Below are 15,589 nucleotides of genomic sequence, written 5' to 3' on the forward strand. Positions count from 1 at the left end.
AAGCTGCACATGGGCAAGGTGTGCTCAAGCTCCTGCCCTAGCCTTTGCTGTCCCAGACATGGAAACCACCGTGAGAGCCCTGCCCTGGTCCTGTCAGGGTGAGACACAGCTGCACCTCCACCAGAGGAGCCAAACAGCCCTAAGGCTGCCTCTCTGGGAGAAGGGAAGCACAGCTGGGTGGCTCTAGGCTCCAGCTGAAGGTACTGAGTGGGATGGAGAAGATACAACTTGTTCCTGCTGCTCCTCCCAGGACACAAAGGGGAAGCTGCTGAGGATGTCCTTCTAAGGTGTCATCGCATCAGTGGCCAACCCAGTGAGAACAAACAGGGACAGCTTCTGCAGGCAGCATCACCATAACCTGCAGAGTCCTCTGGCCAGAGGTGGTGCCAAGAACGTGAATCCAGCAGGAATTAACAGTGCAGATTAAGCCTCTAAGCAGAAAATGAGCACATGGAGAGAGTAGCACCAGACAGAGCATTTACAGGGGGTATCCACACCCAGGCTTCAAGACATGAGCCTCTAGATGACAAGGACTGAGGACAAGTGTCACTTTGGCCAAGTTTTGACATCTCCTGCCCAGCTGTGGGCAGGTGAGGACAGTGGACAGGTGGTGGCTGTTCCCAACACCCTGTGGCTGCCTATGACAGTGCCAGACGATGCTGTCACCTCCTGCCTGCTCTCAGCACATCCAGAAAGGGTTACCAATGGTCACCAATTCCATGCCAGGTTCAGCTGCCTTCCCCTGTTCATCCCTGACCTCCTGGTAGAGGAGGAAAGTCAGGCAGGCTGACATGGAACATGGAGGAGGATGCTGAGCTCACTCCAGTGGGATGAGACCGTGGTGGGAGCAGAAAGCTAGATGGAGATTCTTCCTGGTGCCTGCACAGACATTAGGCACCACCTGTGCACCTGTGTGGACTACTGATACCTTTGCTTTCCAGGAGGGACCTGGTCACAGAGTCACAGAACTTTAGGGACTGGAAGGGACCTCCAGAGATCATCCATCCCAATTGCCCTGCCAGAGCAGGGTCACCCAGGGCAGGGCACACAGGAACACAGTCGGGAGGGTCTGGAATCTCTCCATAGAAGGAGACTCCACAACCTCTCTGGGCAAACTGCTCCAGGCCTCCAGCACCCTCACAGTGACAAAGTTTTCCCTTCTGTTCCCTGGCACCTCCTCTGCTCCAGCTGCACCCACTGGCCCTTGTCCTGTCCTTGGGCATCCCTGAGCAGAGCCTGCCTCCATCCCTGCACATCTTTATCAGCATGAATGAGGGCAGCCCTCAGGCTCCTCTGCTCCAAGCTCCCTCAGCCTGTCCTCACAGGCAGATCTTTCACTGCCTGCAGCAGCTTGGGGGCTGTGAGAGTCTAAATCCTCTCTCGCGTTCATCAACAAAGATAAAGAGTGCATCGTCTCTTCTTAATCAACAAAGATAAAGATTGTCTTTGTTAACTTCGGGGACTCAGACTCGGGGCTTGGCCCAAAGCTCAGGGATGCAAATCAACAGACAACACCTTCGAAACTCCTGCACCTCAGCCTGGCTGGACTGCCCAGGAGGCCTACATCTTATCTCAGCTACCCCCAAGGGAAAAGTTTTATGTGTATGCAGGGTGTGGACAGGTACCGCCAGGGAGGGGGCGGAGGCCCTCCCCCCGGTGGCGCCGGACCCCTGCGAATGCATCAGAATACACAGGAAGATTTCCTGGGGAGCTGCAGCTGGACACTGAGCAAAAAACTGTATAAAAAGGCAGGAGAAATGCCTGCCAAAGGGTGGCATCTCCATCGGACCACCGAGGGCAGACCATCACCAGACCACCAGAGCTGCACACCACCTGAAGAACCTCTGACAAACTCCACAGAAGATCATCCCTGGGCCACGCACACGTCTCTCTCTCTCCCCTCCATCTGCGACTGAGGGTAATGTGATCACAGCTTTTTTTCCTTCCCTGCTCCTTCTTCTCTTCTCCATCGTTCTCTTTATCTTTCTCTCTCCCCCTTCTCCCCTCTCTCCCTCTGTTCTGATCTTTCTCTCTCCCCATTCTCCCCTCTCTCCCTCTGTTCTGGTCTTTCTCCCCCTTCTCCCCTCTCTCCCTCTGTTCTGATCTTTCTCTCTCCCCCTTCTCCCCTCTCTCCCTCTGTTCTGGTCTTTCTCCCCATTCTCCCCTCTCTCCCTCTGCTCTGGTCTTTCTCTCTCCCCCTTCTCCCCTCTCTCCGTCTGTTCTGGTCTTTCTCTCTTCCCCTTCTCCCCTCTCTCCCTCTGCTCTGGTCTTTCTCCCCATTCTCCCCTCTCTCCTTCTGCTCTGGTCTTTCTCTCTCCCCCTTCTCCCCTCTCTCCCTCTGTTCTGGTCTTTCTCCCCATTCTCCCCTCTCTCCCTCTGCTCTGGTCTTTCTCTCTTCCCCTTCTCCCCTCTCTCCCTCTGCTCTGGTCTTTCTCCCCCTTCTCCCCTCTCTCCGTCTGTTCTGGTCTTTCTCTCTTCCCCTTCTCCCCTCTCTCCCTCTGTTTTGCCCAACCTTATCCTTTAATAAATAGTTCCATGGTGATATATGGTCTCGTTTTCACCTTAATTTCACAGCACAGAATCTTGCTCCTCTGGACAGAGATACTGTTAATCTCTGCTCCACCGGATCTTGACAGGAGCTCTGGGCTGGACTTTCTCAAGAACTTCCTCGAGGCCCTTCTGGAACTGAGGGGCCCAGAACTGACCATGAGATTCCAGAGGTGGCCTCAGCAGGGCAGAGCAGAAGGGCAGGAGAACCTTTGTGACCTACTCACCACAGCACTTCTGACCCACCCCAGGATGCCTTTGGCCTTCTTGGCCACAAGGGCACATTGCTGGCCCTTGGGCACCCTTCTGTCCACCAGGACCCCCAGGTCCCTCTCCTCTGTGCTGCTCTCCAACAGGTCGGTCCCCAACTTGTCCTGGTCCCTGGAGTTGTTCTTCCCCAGCTGCCAGCCTCTCCCCTTGCTGTTGCTGGGTTCTGTTCCGTTTCTCCCCACTCAGCTCTGCAGCCTGGCCAGGGCTGGCTGGATGGCAGCACAGCCTGAGGGCAGTCACCACTGCCCATAGTTTCATACTAGGTGACCCTGCTGGAGCAGTGAGTTGGACTGGATGACCTCCAGAGGTCTTTTCCAACCTCCACCCTGCTGGGATTCTGTGAGCAGGTTGTGAGCACAGCCTGTGCTGGAGCCAAAGGGTCATTGCCCATCCCTCTGGAGTGGCTCCAGGATGGCTCTGCTGTGTCTTCAGTGTCAATATCACAGTATCACAGTATTATCAGGATTGGAAGAGACCTCACAGATCATCAAGTCCAACCCTTTACCACAGAGCTCAAGGCTAGACCATGGCACCAAGTGCCAATATCCGGCTCCATGGGGGAGTGCACCCAGAGGCAGGTGCAGCCTGCTCCTGGTTTGAAGCCATTAGCAAACTTGCTGGCAGTGCCCTCAGCCAGGGTATTGATGAAGATATTGAACAGCTCTGGTCTCAGTGCTGACCCCTGAGGGACCCCACTAGACACAGGCCTCCAGCTGGACTCTGTTCCTTTGCTAAACTATGGTCTCCTCCAGCTAACAGCTCACTGACCCCACCTCTGCTCCCAGCACCAGGCAGAAGCAGAGGAACTCCAGGCTGTGAGGCACATTTTTAGTGGTGCCATAGTCAGAAGATGGAGTTGCAGGATGAGGACACTTCAGGATAGAAGAGTCTTCAGGAGATCTCACAGCGGGACCAGAAGTGAGGCCAGAGCAGGATGCTCAGAGCTTAAAGTCATAGAAACATTTGGGCTGGAAAAGATCTTTAAGATCTCCTTCTCTGGAGAGCTTCCAACCCCCTTCTTCCCCCTTTTTGGTCCTGGACAAGCTGCTGTGGGTGAACCTGCTGGAGCAGGGAGGCTGGACTGGATGATCTGCAGAAGCCTTTTCCAGCCCCACCAAGCTGGGATTCGGGGAGCATCAGGTCCAAGCATTAACCTAGAAGCACTTCACCTAGCCTGGCCTTGAAAACTCTCAGGATAGGGACCACCTGTCTGAGCAACCTCTTTGGCTGCTGGACATCCTTCCAGAGGGAAGCCACAAACTGCACTGCTCCTCTGGTGAGTCTGTGAGCACCAGAAGAGGGGAATCATCCCTCACCTCCAGCTCCTGCTCAAGGTGCTGCTGGCTGCCTTCACTGCCTGCCTACAATCCACAACCAGGTTGGAAGAGACCTCCAAGATCAGCCAGTCCAACCTATCCCCCAGCCCTATCCAGTCAACTAGACCATGGCACTAAGTGCCTCATCCAGGCTTTTCTTGAACACTATGCTGCAGGCCAGTCCCCACCTCCCATCTGCCCACACCTCTGAGGCCCAACCAGCATCCAGCCAGCCCTCAGCAGGCGTTGCTGCAGGCAACTCCCTTTCCTGATGTCGAATTTCCTGCCTGCACTTGTTGGAGTCCATGCTCCTGTCCCACCTGCTCAATTGCCTCCATGTGCCTCGGGAGTGTCCTGGTGGCACTCTTGGGCTTGGTGTCACCTGAGCACCTGGAAAGGTGTGCTCCTTCCCAGTTCTGCACGAGGATGTGAACCAGGTATGAACCCTGCCTGCAACCCACACACGCCACCACCATCCAGCTCAGCCATAGCATCAACCACCACCTCCAAGCTTCACCACTCAACCAGCTGTTTCCCCACCCACACCACAGCATTTCTCTTGTGTCCTCTGTCACCAGACCACTGTGTAAGTGTCTTCTGGACAGCTCCTCTCCAGTCACCTTCAAGGGGTGACCAGCACCAGAAGGCAGGAGAAGCCTGTGGGGCCACGACCTGCAGAAGGAACACGCAGTGCCAGCTCTCAACCCACAGCCACGTGGTGGCCTGCTTGGTTCCTTCACTGATTTCTCTCCGGATTTCTCTCTGGGCACTCAGATGTCACACGAAAAGGGACTTCCCTGTTGGTGCACAAGCCCCTGTTTCACACAGGAGGGGAAGGGAGGAGACCTCAGAGCTGGGAGATGGAGATGCCCGAGGGGCAGGAGAGGCAGAGAAGGATCCAGGGCCGGTGGGAGAAGCCTGCCATGCTCGGTGGGAGATGGAGAAGCAATGGAATCATAGAATCAACCAGGCTGGAAGAGACCTCCAAGGTCATCCAGTCAAACCTAGCACCCAGCCCTGTCCAGTCAACTAGACCATGGCACTAAGTGCCTCATTCAGGCTTTTCTTCAACAGGGACGGCGACTCCACCACCTCCCTGGGCAGCCCATTCCAATGCCAATCACTCTCTCTGTGAAGAACTTCCTCCTAACATCCAGCCCAGAGCTCCCCCGGCACAACTTGAGACTGAGCGCAGGCAGCTGCTGCTTCCCGCAGGGAGGTGCCGGGGAGCGGGGCCGCCGCCGTGCGCCCCAGCGCCCCGCAGCGCCTGGGCACAGCTGGGACCAGCCCCGAGGCGCTGGCGGGGCCGGGCAGGCTCTCAGCCGCGCAGGGGCGGCAGCAAGGCAGCAGCAAAGCCGCAGCCGTGTCCTACGGTGCCGCCTCTCGACTCACGCAGCTGCTCCGCTGCGAGCAGGAGCGCTCGGCTGCCGGTGAGGAACCTCACGGAGCTCCATCAGTGGCTCCCAGAGCCACCCCGAGGCAGCGAATCCCTGAGACCGGGCAGAGCAAACTCCTGTTCTGGCGAGCACGGCACCCTGCTCACCTCAGAACAAGTCCACGCTGTGCCACCAGCACCAGAGCAGATCTGGCACCTGCTTCACGGGCAGCCCCTCGGGGACTCTGGAGCTATCCCCAGGCAGGTTCTGAAGCTAGTCCTGCACAGCAATCACGGAATCATTAAAGTTGGAAGGACCTCTGAGCTCATCCAGTCCAGCCATCGATCCAACACCACCGTGGCCACTATGCCATGTCCCCAGGTGCCGTGGCCACACCTTTCTGGAACACTTCCATCTGACTCCACCACCTCCCCAGATAACCTAATCCAAAGCCTGACCACTCTTCCCACCAGGAAATCAAAGGACAGGAGTCAGAGGAGGACTGAGAAGGTATTTTGGATGCTAGTTAGCAAATCCTCACTTAAATGAAAAGGAGAACCTGCAGGAATTGGAGCTGACCTTCACAGTAGCTGGAGCAGAAGGTGGTTATTAAAGGCACCAGTGAGAGGAGCAGTGCAGTTATTCAAGATAATGGGTCACACAAACCTCTCTGTAGTTAAAAATAACATCTATTACCCAGGAAAATCAGCTCAGGTGACTCTACATCACCAAACCCTCACTGACCCTGCTCTGGCTGAGCACCACCAAGCCCTTGGTTCTGCAGCTTTGCCCTCACACTCTGGAGCTGCTCCTGGATGGCTGCTAACTCCCCAACACACAGGAAGGACAAGTCCTCAGCTGGGGAAGACTCTGGGGCTCACAGCTGGGTTCACATAGAATCCCAGAATGGATTGGGTTGGAAGGGACCTTAGAGATCATCCAATTCCAACCTCCCTGCCAGGGGCAAGGACATCTCTCACTAGCCCAGGTTGTTCAAGGCATAAATGACATGGATTGGAAGGGACCTTGACGATCATACAGTGAAGTTCGCTCATGGCAGGTGGCTCAGAACTGGATGATCTTTGATCTTCCATCAGCCCAGGTTGCTCAAGGCCTCATCCAGCCTGGCCTTGAATGCCTCCATGGACTGGGGCATCCACAGTCTCCCTGGGCAACCTGTGCCAGTGTCTCCATACCCTAACTGCCAAGAATTTCTTCCTCATCTACAGTCTCAAGCTCCCCTCTCCCAGCTCAAAGCCATTGTCCCTCATCCTGGCACTCCCAGCTCTTGTCTAAAGCCCCTCCCCTGCTCTCCTGGAGCCCCTTCAGGCACTGCAAGGCTGCTCTAAGATCCTTTCAGTAAAAGATGCTCTGAAAGGTGGTTGATTCTCACAAGGTTTCTAAAAGCCTCCAGATCTCCATCTCCACCAGGAATGTCCTGTCCAATGCACCCAGGCTCCCAGACCTTCACTTTCAGCAGGAGGGTGAATGGGCACTCAGGCCATTGGTGAAGACCCAGTCCAGGAGAGACTACACAGGAGAGGGAGAATCCAGTGGGTCAAGATGTTTGTCTCCCCTGACATGGGCATGACCCACCAAGCCTGCTGCTCCCCAGACTTTAAGGTGTGATTACAGCATGAGGCTGTGCTGGAGAGCTCCACCTCCAGACCTTCACTTCTTCTGGTGAGGTGGAAGAAACATAGCAGCAAGGTTGACCCTCTTTGTGTGTGTCCATCAGAAAGGGCAGGAGGTGGCTAAACCTCAAGCTGTGTTGAGACAAGACTTGCCTTCAGGTGCTTGCTTCTCACAACCTGCACCTGGTGCTCTCCCAGCAGCTCTGTCTGAGGTGACCTTTTATGGGCAGAGAACTGATTTCCACACAACCTGTGACATCACTTCATAGCCAGCTTCTGTCTTTAGCATGCACCCAGAGTTACTCTTTTGTCCTTTAATCCATAGGCATCTGGCAGAACATCATCAAAGACTGACCCAGAAAGAGCTTGAACATCCAGTCACTGTCACCATCTCCCTCTTTCCACTTTTTGTGAGTACCTTTCACCAACCCACCAAATCCTGCTCTGGGGGTGTTCCTCAGCAGCTCTGATCTTACTGACCTGAGAGAGCTCTCTGCTGGTCATTTCGGGTACCCTGACAGTTCTCAGTCAGTCCAGCATCAATAAGTTTGCAGATGACACCGAGCTAGGAGCAGGTGTGGATCTGCTGGAGGGTAGGAGAGCCCTGCAGAGAGACCCTGACAAGCTGGATGGGTGGGCAGAGGCCAATGGGATGAGATTTAACAAGGCCAAGTGCAGGGTTCTACACTTTGGCCACAGCAACCCCAAGCAGCACTACAGGATGGGGACTGAGTGGCTGGAGAGCAGCCAGGCAGAAAGGGACCTGGGGGTATTGGTCAATAGTAGCTGGACATGAGCCAGGAATAGTGTGGCCAGTAGGACAAGGGAGGTTATTCTTCCTCTGTGCTCAGCACTGGTCAGGCTACACATTGAGTGCTGTGTCCAGTTCTGGGCCCCTCAATTCAAGAGAGATGTTGAGGTGCTAAAATGTGTCCAGAGAAGAGCAACAAAGCTGGTGAGGGGCCTGGAACACAAACCATATGAGGAGAGGCTGAGGGAGCTGGGCCTGTTTAGCCTGGAGAAGAGGAGGCTCAGGGGTGACCTCATTGCTGTCTACAACTACCTGAAGGGAGGCTGGAGCCAGGTGGAGGTTGGTCAACAGAACAAGGGGACACAGTCTCAAGTTGTGCCAGGGGAGGTCTAGACTGGATGTGAGAAGGAAGTGCTTGCCAGAGAGAGTGATTGGCACTGGAATGGGCTGCCCAGGGAGGTGGTGGAGTCAGCGTCCCTGGAGGTGTTCAAGAAATACTGGATGAGGCACTTAGTGCCATGGTCTAGTTGACTGGATAGGGCTGGGTGCTAGGTTGGACTGGATGATCTCAGAGGTCTCTTCCAACCTGGTTAATTCTATGATGATTCTATGATGATTCTCACTTCAAGGCTTCATGAAGGGAAGGAACCTGCAGAAATGCAGTGTCCAGGGGACAACCTAGTGTCCTCCAGGGCATAGATTCACAGAGTGCTTTGGGTTGGACAGGACTTTGCAGGTCACCTGTTTCCAAGTCCTCTGGTACTGGCAGGGACACCTTCCCCAGCCCAGGCTGCTAATTTACTCCAATTTATCGGAACACCCCTGCTGCCCAGGGTTGACCTCAGAAACTGGACCCCAACTGAAGCCTGGTTCTTCTTCACTCACAACCACTGCCAAGTCCCCTCCCCTTCAGCGCCCTGGTGTCTGCCTTGTATTCACCTCAGCACAAAGCAACCCCAGCTTTTTACCGTGTGGGTGGTGGAACACCGGAGGTGGTTAAGCCCCCATCTCTGGAGATATTCAAGGTGAGGCTTGATGGGGACACCTTAGGGCTGCAGAACCTCTGCTGTGGGCACAGCCTGGGAGAGTTGTGGCTGTGCAGCCTGGAGAAGAGAAGGCTGCAGGGAGAGCTTAGAGCTGCATTTCAATAGCTGCAGGGGAGCTGCAGGCAGGCTGGGGAGGGACTGTTGAGAAGGGCCTGTGGGGCTAGGCTGAGGGGCAGTGGTTTGGAAGTGGAGCAGGGCAGAGTTAGGTTGGGCACCAGGAGGAAGTTGTGCAGAGTGAGGGTGGGGAGACCCTGGCATAGGCTGCCCATGGAGGTGGTGGAGGCTCCATCCCTGGAGACATTGAAGGTCAGGCTGGAGGTGTCTCTGTGCAGCCTGCTCTAGCGGAGGATGTCCCTGACTGCAGGGGGTTGAACTGGGTGAGCTTCGGAGGTCCCTCCCAGCCCAGACCATTTTGTAATTCTGTGATTCCACGACTCTGTGCCCTCCCCTGCCGAGCCTCTGTGTTTTCCCTTTCGTTCTCACTCTCTGCCCACCCGGGTCTGAGGACTCACCAGGCACCATCCCTGTCAGTGCGGGAGCGGAGTAGCTGCCCTGTCCGGCCGGAGGGACGTGCGGAGGGTATCCGGGGAGGGTTGTGCTCGCCAGCTCACGACCTGCGGAATCAAACCAACAAATCACCACGGCAGCCCCCTGCCTCTGCCCCTGCCTCTGCCCCTGCCTCTGCCCCTGCCTCTGCCCCTGCCGGGGCGCCCAGAGCACAGGCCCGCCTTTGTCACCGCGGCCGGCGGCCGCCAGCGCCGCGTCCCCAGCCCGGCAGGGCTCCGCTCTCCGCCAGCTGCCGCCCAGCTGCGGCCGAGCGGGGAGCCGCGCAGGGGCAGAGCGGAGCGGTGCGGGCAGAGAGGAGCGGTGCGGGCAGAGCGGTGCGGAGCGGTGCGGGCAGAGCGGTGCGGTCCGGGCAGAGCGGTGCGGTGCGAGCAGAGCGGAGCGGTGCGGGCAGAGAGGAGCGGTGCGGGCAGAGCGGTGCGGAGCGGTGCGGGCAGAGCGGAGCGGTGCGGGCAGAGAGGAGCGGTGCGGGCAGAGAGGAGCGGTGCGGGCAGAGCGGTGCGGTGCGGTGCGGGCAGAGCGGAGCGGTGCGGGCAGAGCGGAGCGGTGCGGGCAGAGCGGAGCGGTGCGGGCAGAGAGGAGCGGTGCGGGCAGAGCAGCGCGCCGTGACCCCGCCGCTGAAGCGACGCCGGTCCTGCCGGCCCTGTCCCTGCCTCGGGGCGGGGGCTGGCGGCTGGCAGGGCTCTGAACCGGCGTCGATAAAGACACTTGGAAAAGCCCCAAACCACAGGACACGGAGGCGTGAAGACAGCTCCACACGCGGTGGGACCAGCAGGGCCACATCCCCTGGCGCAGACCCACGCAGCGCTGCTCCAAGCAACGCATTTTTCACAGCATCACGGAGGCGTTCGGGTCGGACAAGCCCTTCAGGACGATCCAGTCCAGCAGTAGCCCGATGCCACCACAGCCACTAAACCATAGCCCCAGGTGCCATGGCCACATTTTTCTTCAAGAAGCCACAGATCTGCCATGGAAGGAAGAAAGCAGGCAGCAGCAGGGTGTCCCTCGCCTTCTTCTGCCCCTGTGCCAGAGGCGTGGGGTGGCCTCTTCATTTCACTCCCTCACTGCCCGCACAGGAGAAAGGGAAGGTGCAGACAATGCAGCTCATACAGCACTGCAACAGCGACATCCTGACCCTGCCCCTGCCCCGATCCTGCCTCCGACGTGAGGATCAGGAAGGTGGCCAAGGACTGGCCCAGGCTGCTCAGGGCAGTGGAGGAGTCCTCAACCCTGGAGGCGTTTCACAGCTGTGGAGATGCAGCGCTGAGGGGCTGTGGTTCAGTGGTGACCTGGCAATGCTGGGCTAAAGGCTGGACTTCATGATGTCAAAAGTCTCTTTTGACCAGGAGATCTTACAGGTCTCTTCTGATCAAAGCAGCTCTGTGAGTCTGTTACCCAGGGACAGGCCACCACCACAGGGCTTCAGGGACACTGCTGGCTGCCGTGGGCACTCATGGAGAAAGGGATGCACCTGTGGACATCCCTGACCACAGATACCTTGGAGCTCACTCATGGCCTTCTGGACTCTCACAGCATCCTTGGCCAGATGACATCATTGAACCATGGAACAGTCTGGGTTGGAAGGGACCCAGTTCCAGCCCCCTACCATGGGCAGAGACACCTCCCACCAGTCGAGGTTGCACAAGGCACTCATGGAATGGGTTTGGGTTGGAAAGGACCTTGAAGATTATCCAGTTCCAAGCTCCCTGCCATGGGCTTTGCCACTGCCCTGGACAGACTAGGCCAGGCCTGGACAACCCTTTCCATAAAGAAGTGTTCCTCATGTGCAACCTAAACCTGCCCTGGGACAACTCGAGGCCATTTCCTCTTGTCCTGAAACCTGTTCCTTGCAAAGAGAGACCAACCCCCTTGGCTTTGGCCATGGGAGGGAGCTTGGAACTGGATGATCTTTAACCTCCCACTAGCCCAGGTTGCATGTCAATAGCTGCAAGGCAGGCTGGAAAAAGACTGTTGAGAAGGGCCTGTGGGGCTAGGCCAAGGGGCAGTGGTTTGGAAGTGGAGCAGGACACCAAGAAGAAGTTGTGCAGAGTGAGGGTGGGGAGACTCTGGCTCAGGCTACCCAGGAAGATGGTGGAGGCTCCACGCCTGGAGATATTTAAAGTCAGGCTGCAGGTGTCCCTGCTGCCTGCAGGGGGTTGGACAAGATGCCCTTGGAGGGTGCTTTGTCTGTGCACTCAGTGAAGCTGTGAATCTGTTACAGACACTTCTGCACACATCCAGCCACGGTGAGCTCACTGCAGGGATGAAAAGTTGCATGTCATTTCCAGTCTGAGGCAAATCCCTGCCAGAATCCATTCCACATTACCCAAAAAAACCCAGAATATGACAATTCTGAGTGACAACAACCTCAGCTAGTGCTGCAGGACACCTGTCAAGGGGCTGCTCTGCACACAGAAGATAGGTAGCAACCACCTGTGCCTCCATTCACCAGGAGCTGGCAGTGTAAGCAAACCAGCATCCTTCAAAGAGGAGCGCAAATCAGTAATTCCCTTCCATAAAAGCAATGATTCTTGCAGCCAGCAGGAGAATTCAGTAGCACCCCGCAGAGAAGCATCTCTTCAGCACCAGGGATGTCCCCACCACAGGGTGAGCTGTGGGAGGCTGGCAGGGCAAGGAGCAGCAGGTGGCAGTGAAGGGCTCTGTTGACCCCAAGCCAGGTGAAGAACCCTTCCAGGGAGGGCTGGACAGGCTGTAGAGCTGGGCCCAAGACAACTTCATGAAGTTCAATAAGTTCAAGGGCAAGGTTCCAGCAGCTGGGTCAGGGCAATCCCAGCACAGATCCAGGCTGGGTGAGGAGTGTCTGGAGAGCAGCCTGGAGGAGAAGGCCTTGGGGTTGTCAGGTGGTGACAAACTCCCCAGGAGCCAGCAATGGTCACTGGCAGCCCAGCAGGCAGCTGTGTGCTGGCTGCAGCCAGAGCAGGGAGAGCAGCAGCACAGGGAGGGAGTTCTGCTCCTCTGCTCAGACTCCACCTGCAGCACTGCCTTCAGACCTGGGGCCCCAGCACAAGAAGGAACTGGTGCTGCTGCAGAGGGTCCAGAGGAGGCTATAAAGGTTATCAGAGGGCTGGAGAATCTCTGCTGTGGGGACAGGCTGGGAGAGTTGGAGTTGTGCAGCCCAGAGAGGAGAAGTCTCCAGGGAGATTTTAGAGCAGCCTTGCAGTACCTGAAGGGGCTCCAGGAGAGCTGGGAAGGGACTTTGAACAAGGGCTGGGAGTGCCAGGCCAAGGGACAATGGCTTTGAGGTGGGAGAGGGGAGACTGAGACTGGAGATGAGGAAGAAATTCCTGGCAGTGAGAGTGGGGAGACACTGGCACAGGTTGCCCAGGGAGGCTGTGGATGTCCCCTCCCTGGAGGTGTTCAAGGCCAGGTTGGGTGAGGTCTTGAGCAGCCTGGGCTTCTGGAAGGTCCCTTCCAACCCAACTTGTTCTGTGACTTCGTGAGTCTATGAACCCAAGGGCAAAGTCCAGAAATGTTCTCCAGCCCCTCCACCTTTTCATGAGCAGAACCCCCAAAGCCATCCATGAGTCATTTCCAGGAGCCTTTGTGTACCACTCTGTGCAGACCTGGATCCAATTAACTTCCAATTTAACTACTAACGAAATTATCTTGTTTTGCTATCAGCTCAGCTCTCATCCAGGGCAGTAATTAACCACTGGGGGGGTTGTCACTCCCAGACACATGACACAAGGGCTTCCCCAAGCCCAGGTGCTCCAAATGCAGGCAGGATTCATTACTCTGACAGCCTGCAGACCCCTTCACACCCATGCCATGGGGCAGCTCTTCTCCTCAGCCCACTGATTGCCAGGAGCAGTTTGAAAGGGAAGGGCCCACTGGAGAGGTAATTAATTACTGCACGCGGTCATTAGAAAGTGCAGGTGGTGGGGAGGGGGCTCACAGAGACCCTGCAGTGCTGATGTGGAGCTGTGCTCCCCAAGAGCTGGGCTGGTGATCTTCCCCTCCAAGATGTGTTCCTGTGCCACCTGCCCTGGGTGGCAGTGCTCTGGCAGGGGGGTTGGATGGACGGGATGAGGCACTTAGTGCCATGGTCCAGTTGACTGGATAGGGCTGGGTGCTAGGTTGGACTGGATGATCTTGGAGGTCTCTTCCAACGTGGTTGAGTCTATGACATGGTATTCTATGATATTCTATGTCCAGAGATCCCTCCCAACCCTTGCCATGCTGTGGCTCTGTGACTTTATGCACCAAGGGAGACAAAGCCTTCACCGACCGCTCCACACAGGCAGCAGACATGCAAGCACCATCAGCTCAAGAGTGTGGTCAGCAGTGAGGTGATGTGTTGGGTCCATGGGGTAGTCAGAATCAAGGAATGGTTCTGCTTAGAAGAGACCTTTGAGATCGTGGCATCCAACCACTGACCCAGCACTGCCAGGGCACCACCAAACCATGGCCCTCAACACCACAGCTCTACATGGACTTGAAACCTCTCCAGAGATGGAGAGCTCTCCACTGCCCTGGCAGTCTAGACCAGGCCTGGACAACCCTCAAGGGGCATAAATTGTTCCTCTTGGCCAATCTAAACCTGTCCTGAAGCAACCTGAGTCCGCTTCCTCTTGCCATGGCACTTGTTCCGTGGGAGAAGAACCCAACTCCCACCTGTCTACAAGGCTCTCTTAGGCAGCGGTAGGGAGTGAGAAGGTCTCTCAAGTGCATCAATCATTACTCAGAAGAAAATGTTTGGGCCAATGCACATCCCCATTGGCATGAAAAGAACCTCAGGAGCTCCAGCAGCAAGGTCCTGCCCCTCAGCAGCACCTGAGGACACATATGTCACACCAAGGGTCTGCCCAGGGCAGTGGAGCACCCCAAACTGGAGACAAGACCTGTGAGGAAAGGCTGAGAGCTGGGCTTGTTCAGCCTGGAGAGAAGAGGCTCAGAGGAGACCTCCACGTCATGTTCCACTAGTTAAAGACTAGCTACAAAGAAGGTGGAGACTCCTTTTGACCAGACGTCACATGGAAAAGAGGAGGAATGATGGAGACACGTTCCTGTGTGGGACAGCCCGGGTGGAAACAAGGGGAGAATTTTCCATAAGGACAGTCAGCCACTGGAATCACCTCCCAGAGAAGTGGTAGAGTCCTCAGCATTGGGCACTTTGAGTATTCAGCTGGACAGGTGAGGGCCAGTTTGTCTAGACTGGGCTTTGGCCACCAAGAAAGGTTGGACCAGATGGCCTCTGCCATCTGTGATTCTGTGAGTCTGTCTTTGAAGGTCTGCCTGGGTTTGTTTCAGACCAGGCACTGCTCCATGCTCATCACAAATGCACCATGGCTCCTTCATTGTTACTGCCTTGGGCCCAGAGTTATTGTATGGGACCCCCAAAGACAGCAAGGACATTGGCCTGCTGGAGAAGGTCCAGTGGAGGCCACCAAGATGCTCAGAGGGCTGCAGAACCTCTGCTGTGGGCACAGGCTGGCAGAGTTGTGGCTGTGCAGCCTGGAGAAGAGAAGGCTGCAGGGAGAGTTTAGAGCTGCATTTAAGTAGCTGCAGGGGAGCTGCAGGCAGGCTGGGGAGGGACTGTTGAGAAGGGCCTGTGGGGCTAGGCTGAGGGGCAGTGGTTTGGAAGTGGAGCAGGGCAGAGTTAGGTTGGACATTAGGAGGAAGTTGTGCAGAGTGAGTGTGGGGAGACCGTGGCCCAGGCTGCCCATGGAGGTGGTGGAGGCTCCATCCCTGGAGACACTGAAGGTCAGGCTGGAGGTGTCTCTGTGCAGCCTGCTGTGGCTGATGCTGTCCCTGCTGCCTGCAGGGTGTTGGACAAGATGCCCTTGGAAGAGTCCCTTCCAGCCCCATGCACTCTTGACTCTGTGTCCTAGAGAGTGGGACACAGAGTGGTTCAGACCCTGCATCCCACCAACACATCCTGACAGTTCCCATGGGATCGCATCCTGCTCCGTTACACCAGGAAAGGAGATGGCACTGGCACAGGACCCCTGACAAGCTGGCACACAGCTGTCCATGAATCACCTCCCTCTTAATCTCACAGAATGGGTTGGGTGCCATGGGCAGGGACACCTCCCACCAGCCTAGGTTGCTCAAGGCACTCATG

General features: G+C 56.5%; 1 protein-coding gene across 7 annotated transcripts in view; it reads right to left on the reverse strand.

Moving 5' to 3' along the window:
- PAX5 (paired box 5) overlaps positions 1-15,589 on the reverse strand; it is a 148,502-nt gene that overhangs the window by 26,930 nt on the left and 105,983 nt on the right. For 4 of the 7 annotated variants that reach the window (XM_064176502.1, XM_064176497.1, XM_064176496.1 and 1 more), the window contains one exon: positions 9,453-9,554. The exons of the other annotated variants lie outside the window; for them this stretch is intronic. In XM_064176502.1, coding sequence (XP_064032572.1) covers positions 9,453-9,554 — 102 coding nt within the window. The remainder of the gene's footprint in view (positions 1-9,452; positions 9,555-15,589) is intronic. 7 annotated transcript variants of the gene reach the window in all.

Source organism: Pogoniulus pusillus, chromosome Z (genome assembly GCF_015220805.1).
Source record: "Pogoniulus pusillus isolate bPogPus1 chromosome Z, bPogPus1.pri, whole genome shotgun sequence".
NCBI classification, from domain to species: domain Eukaryota; kingdom Metazoa; phylum Chordata; class Aves; order Piciformes; family Lybiidae; genus Pogoniulus; species Pogoniulus pusillus.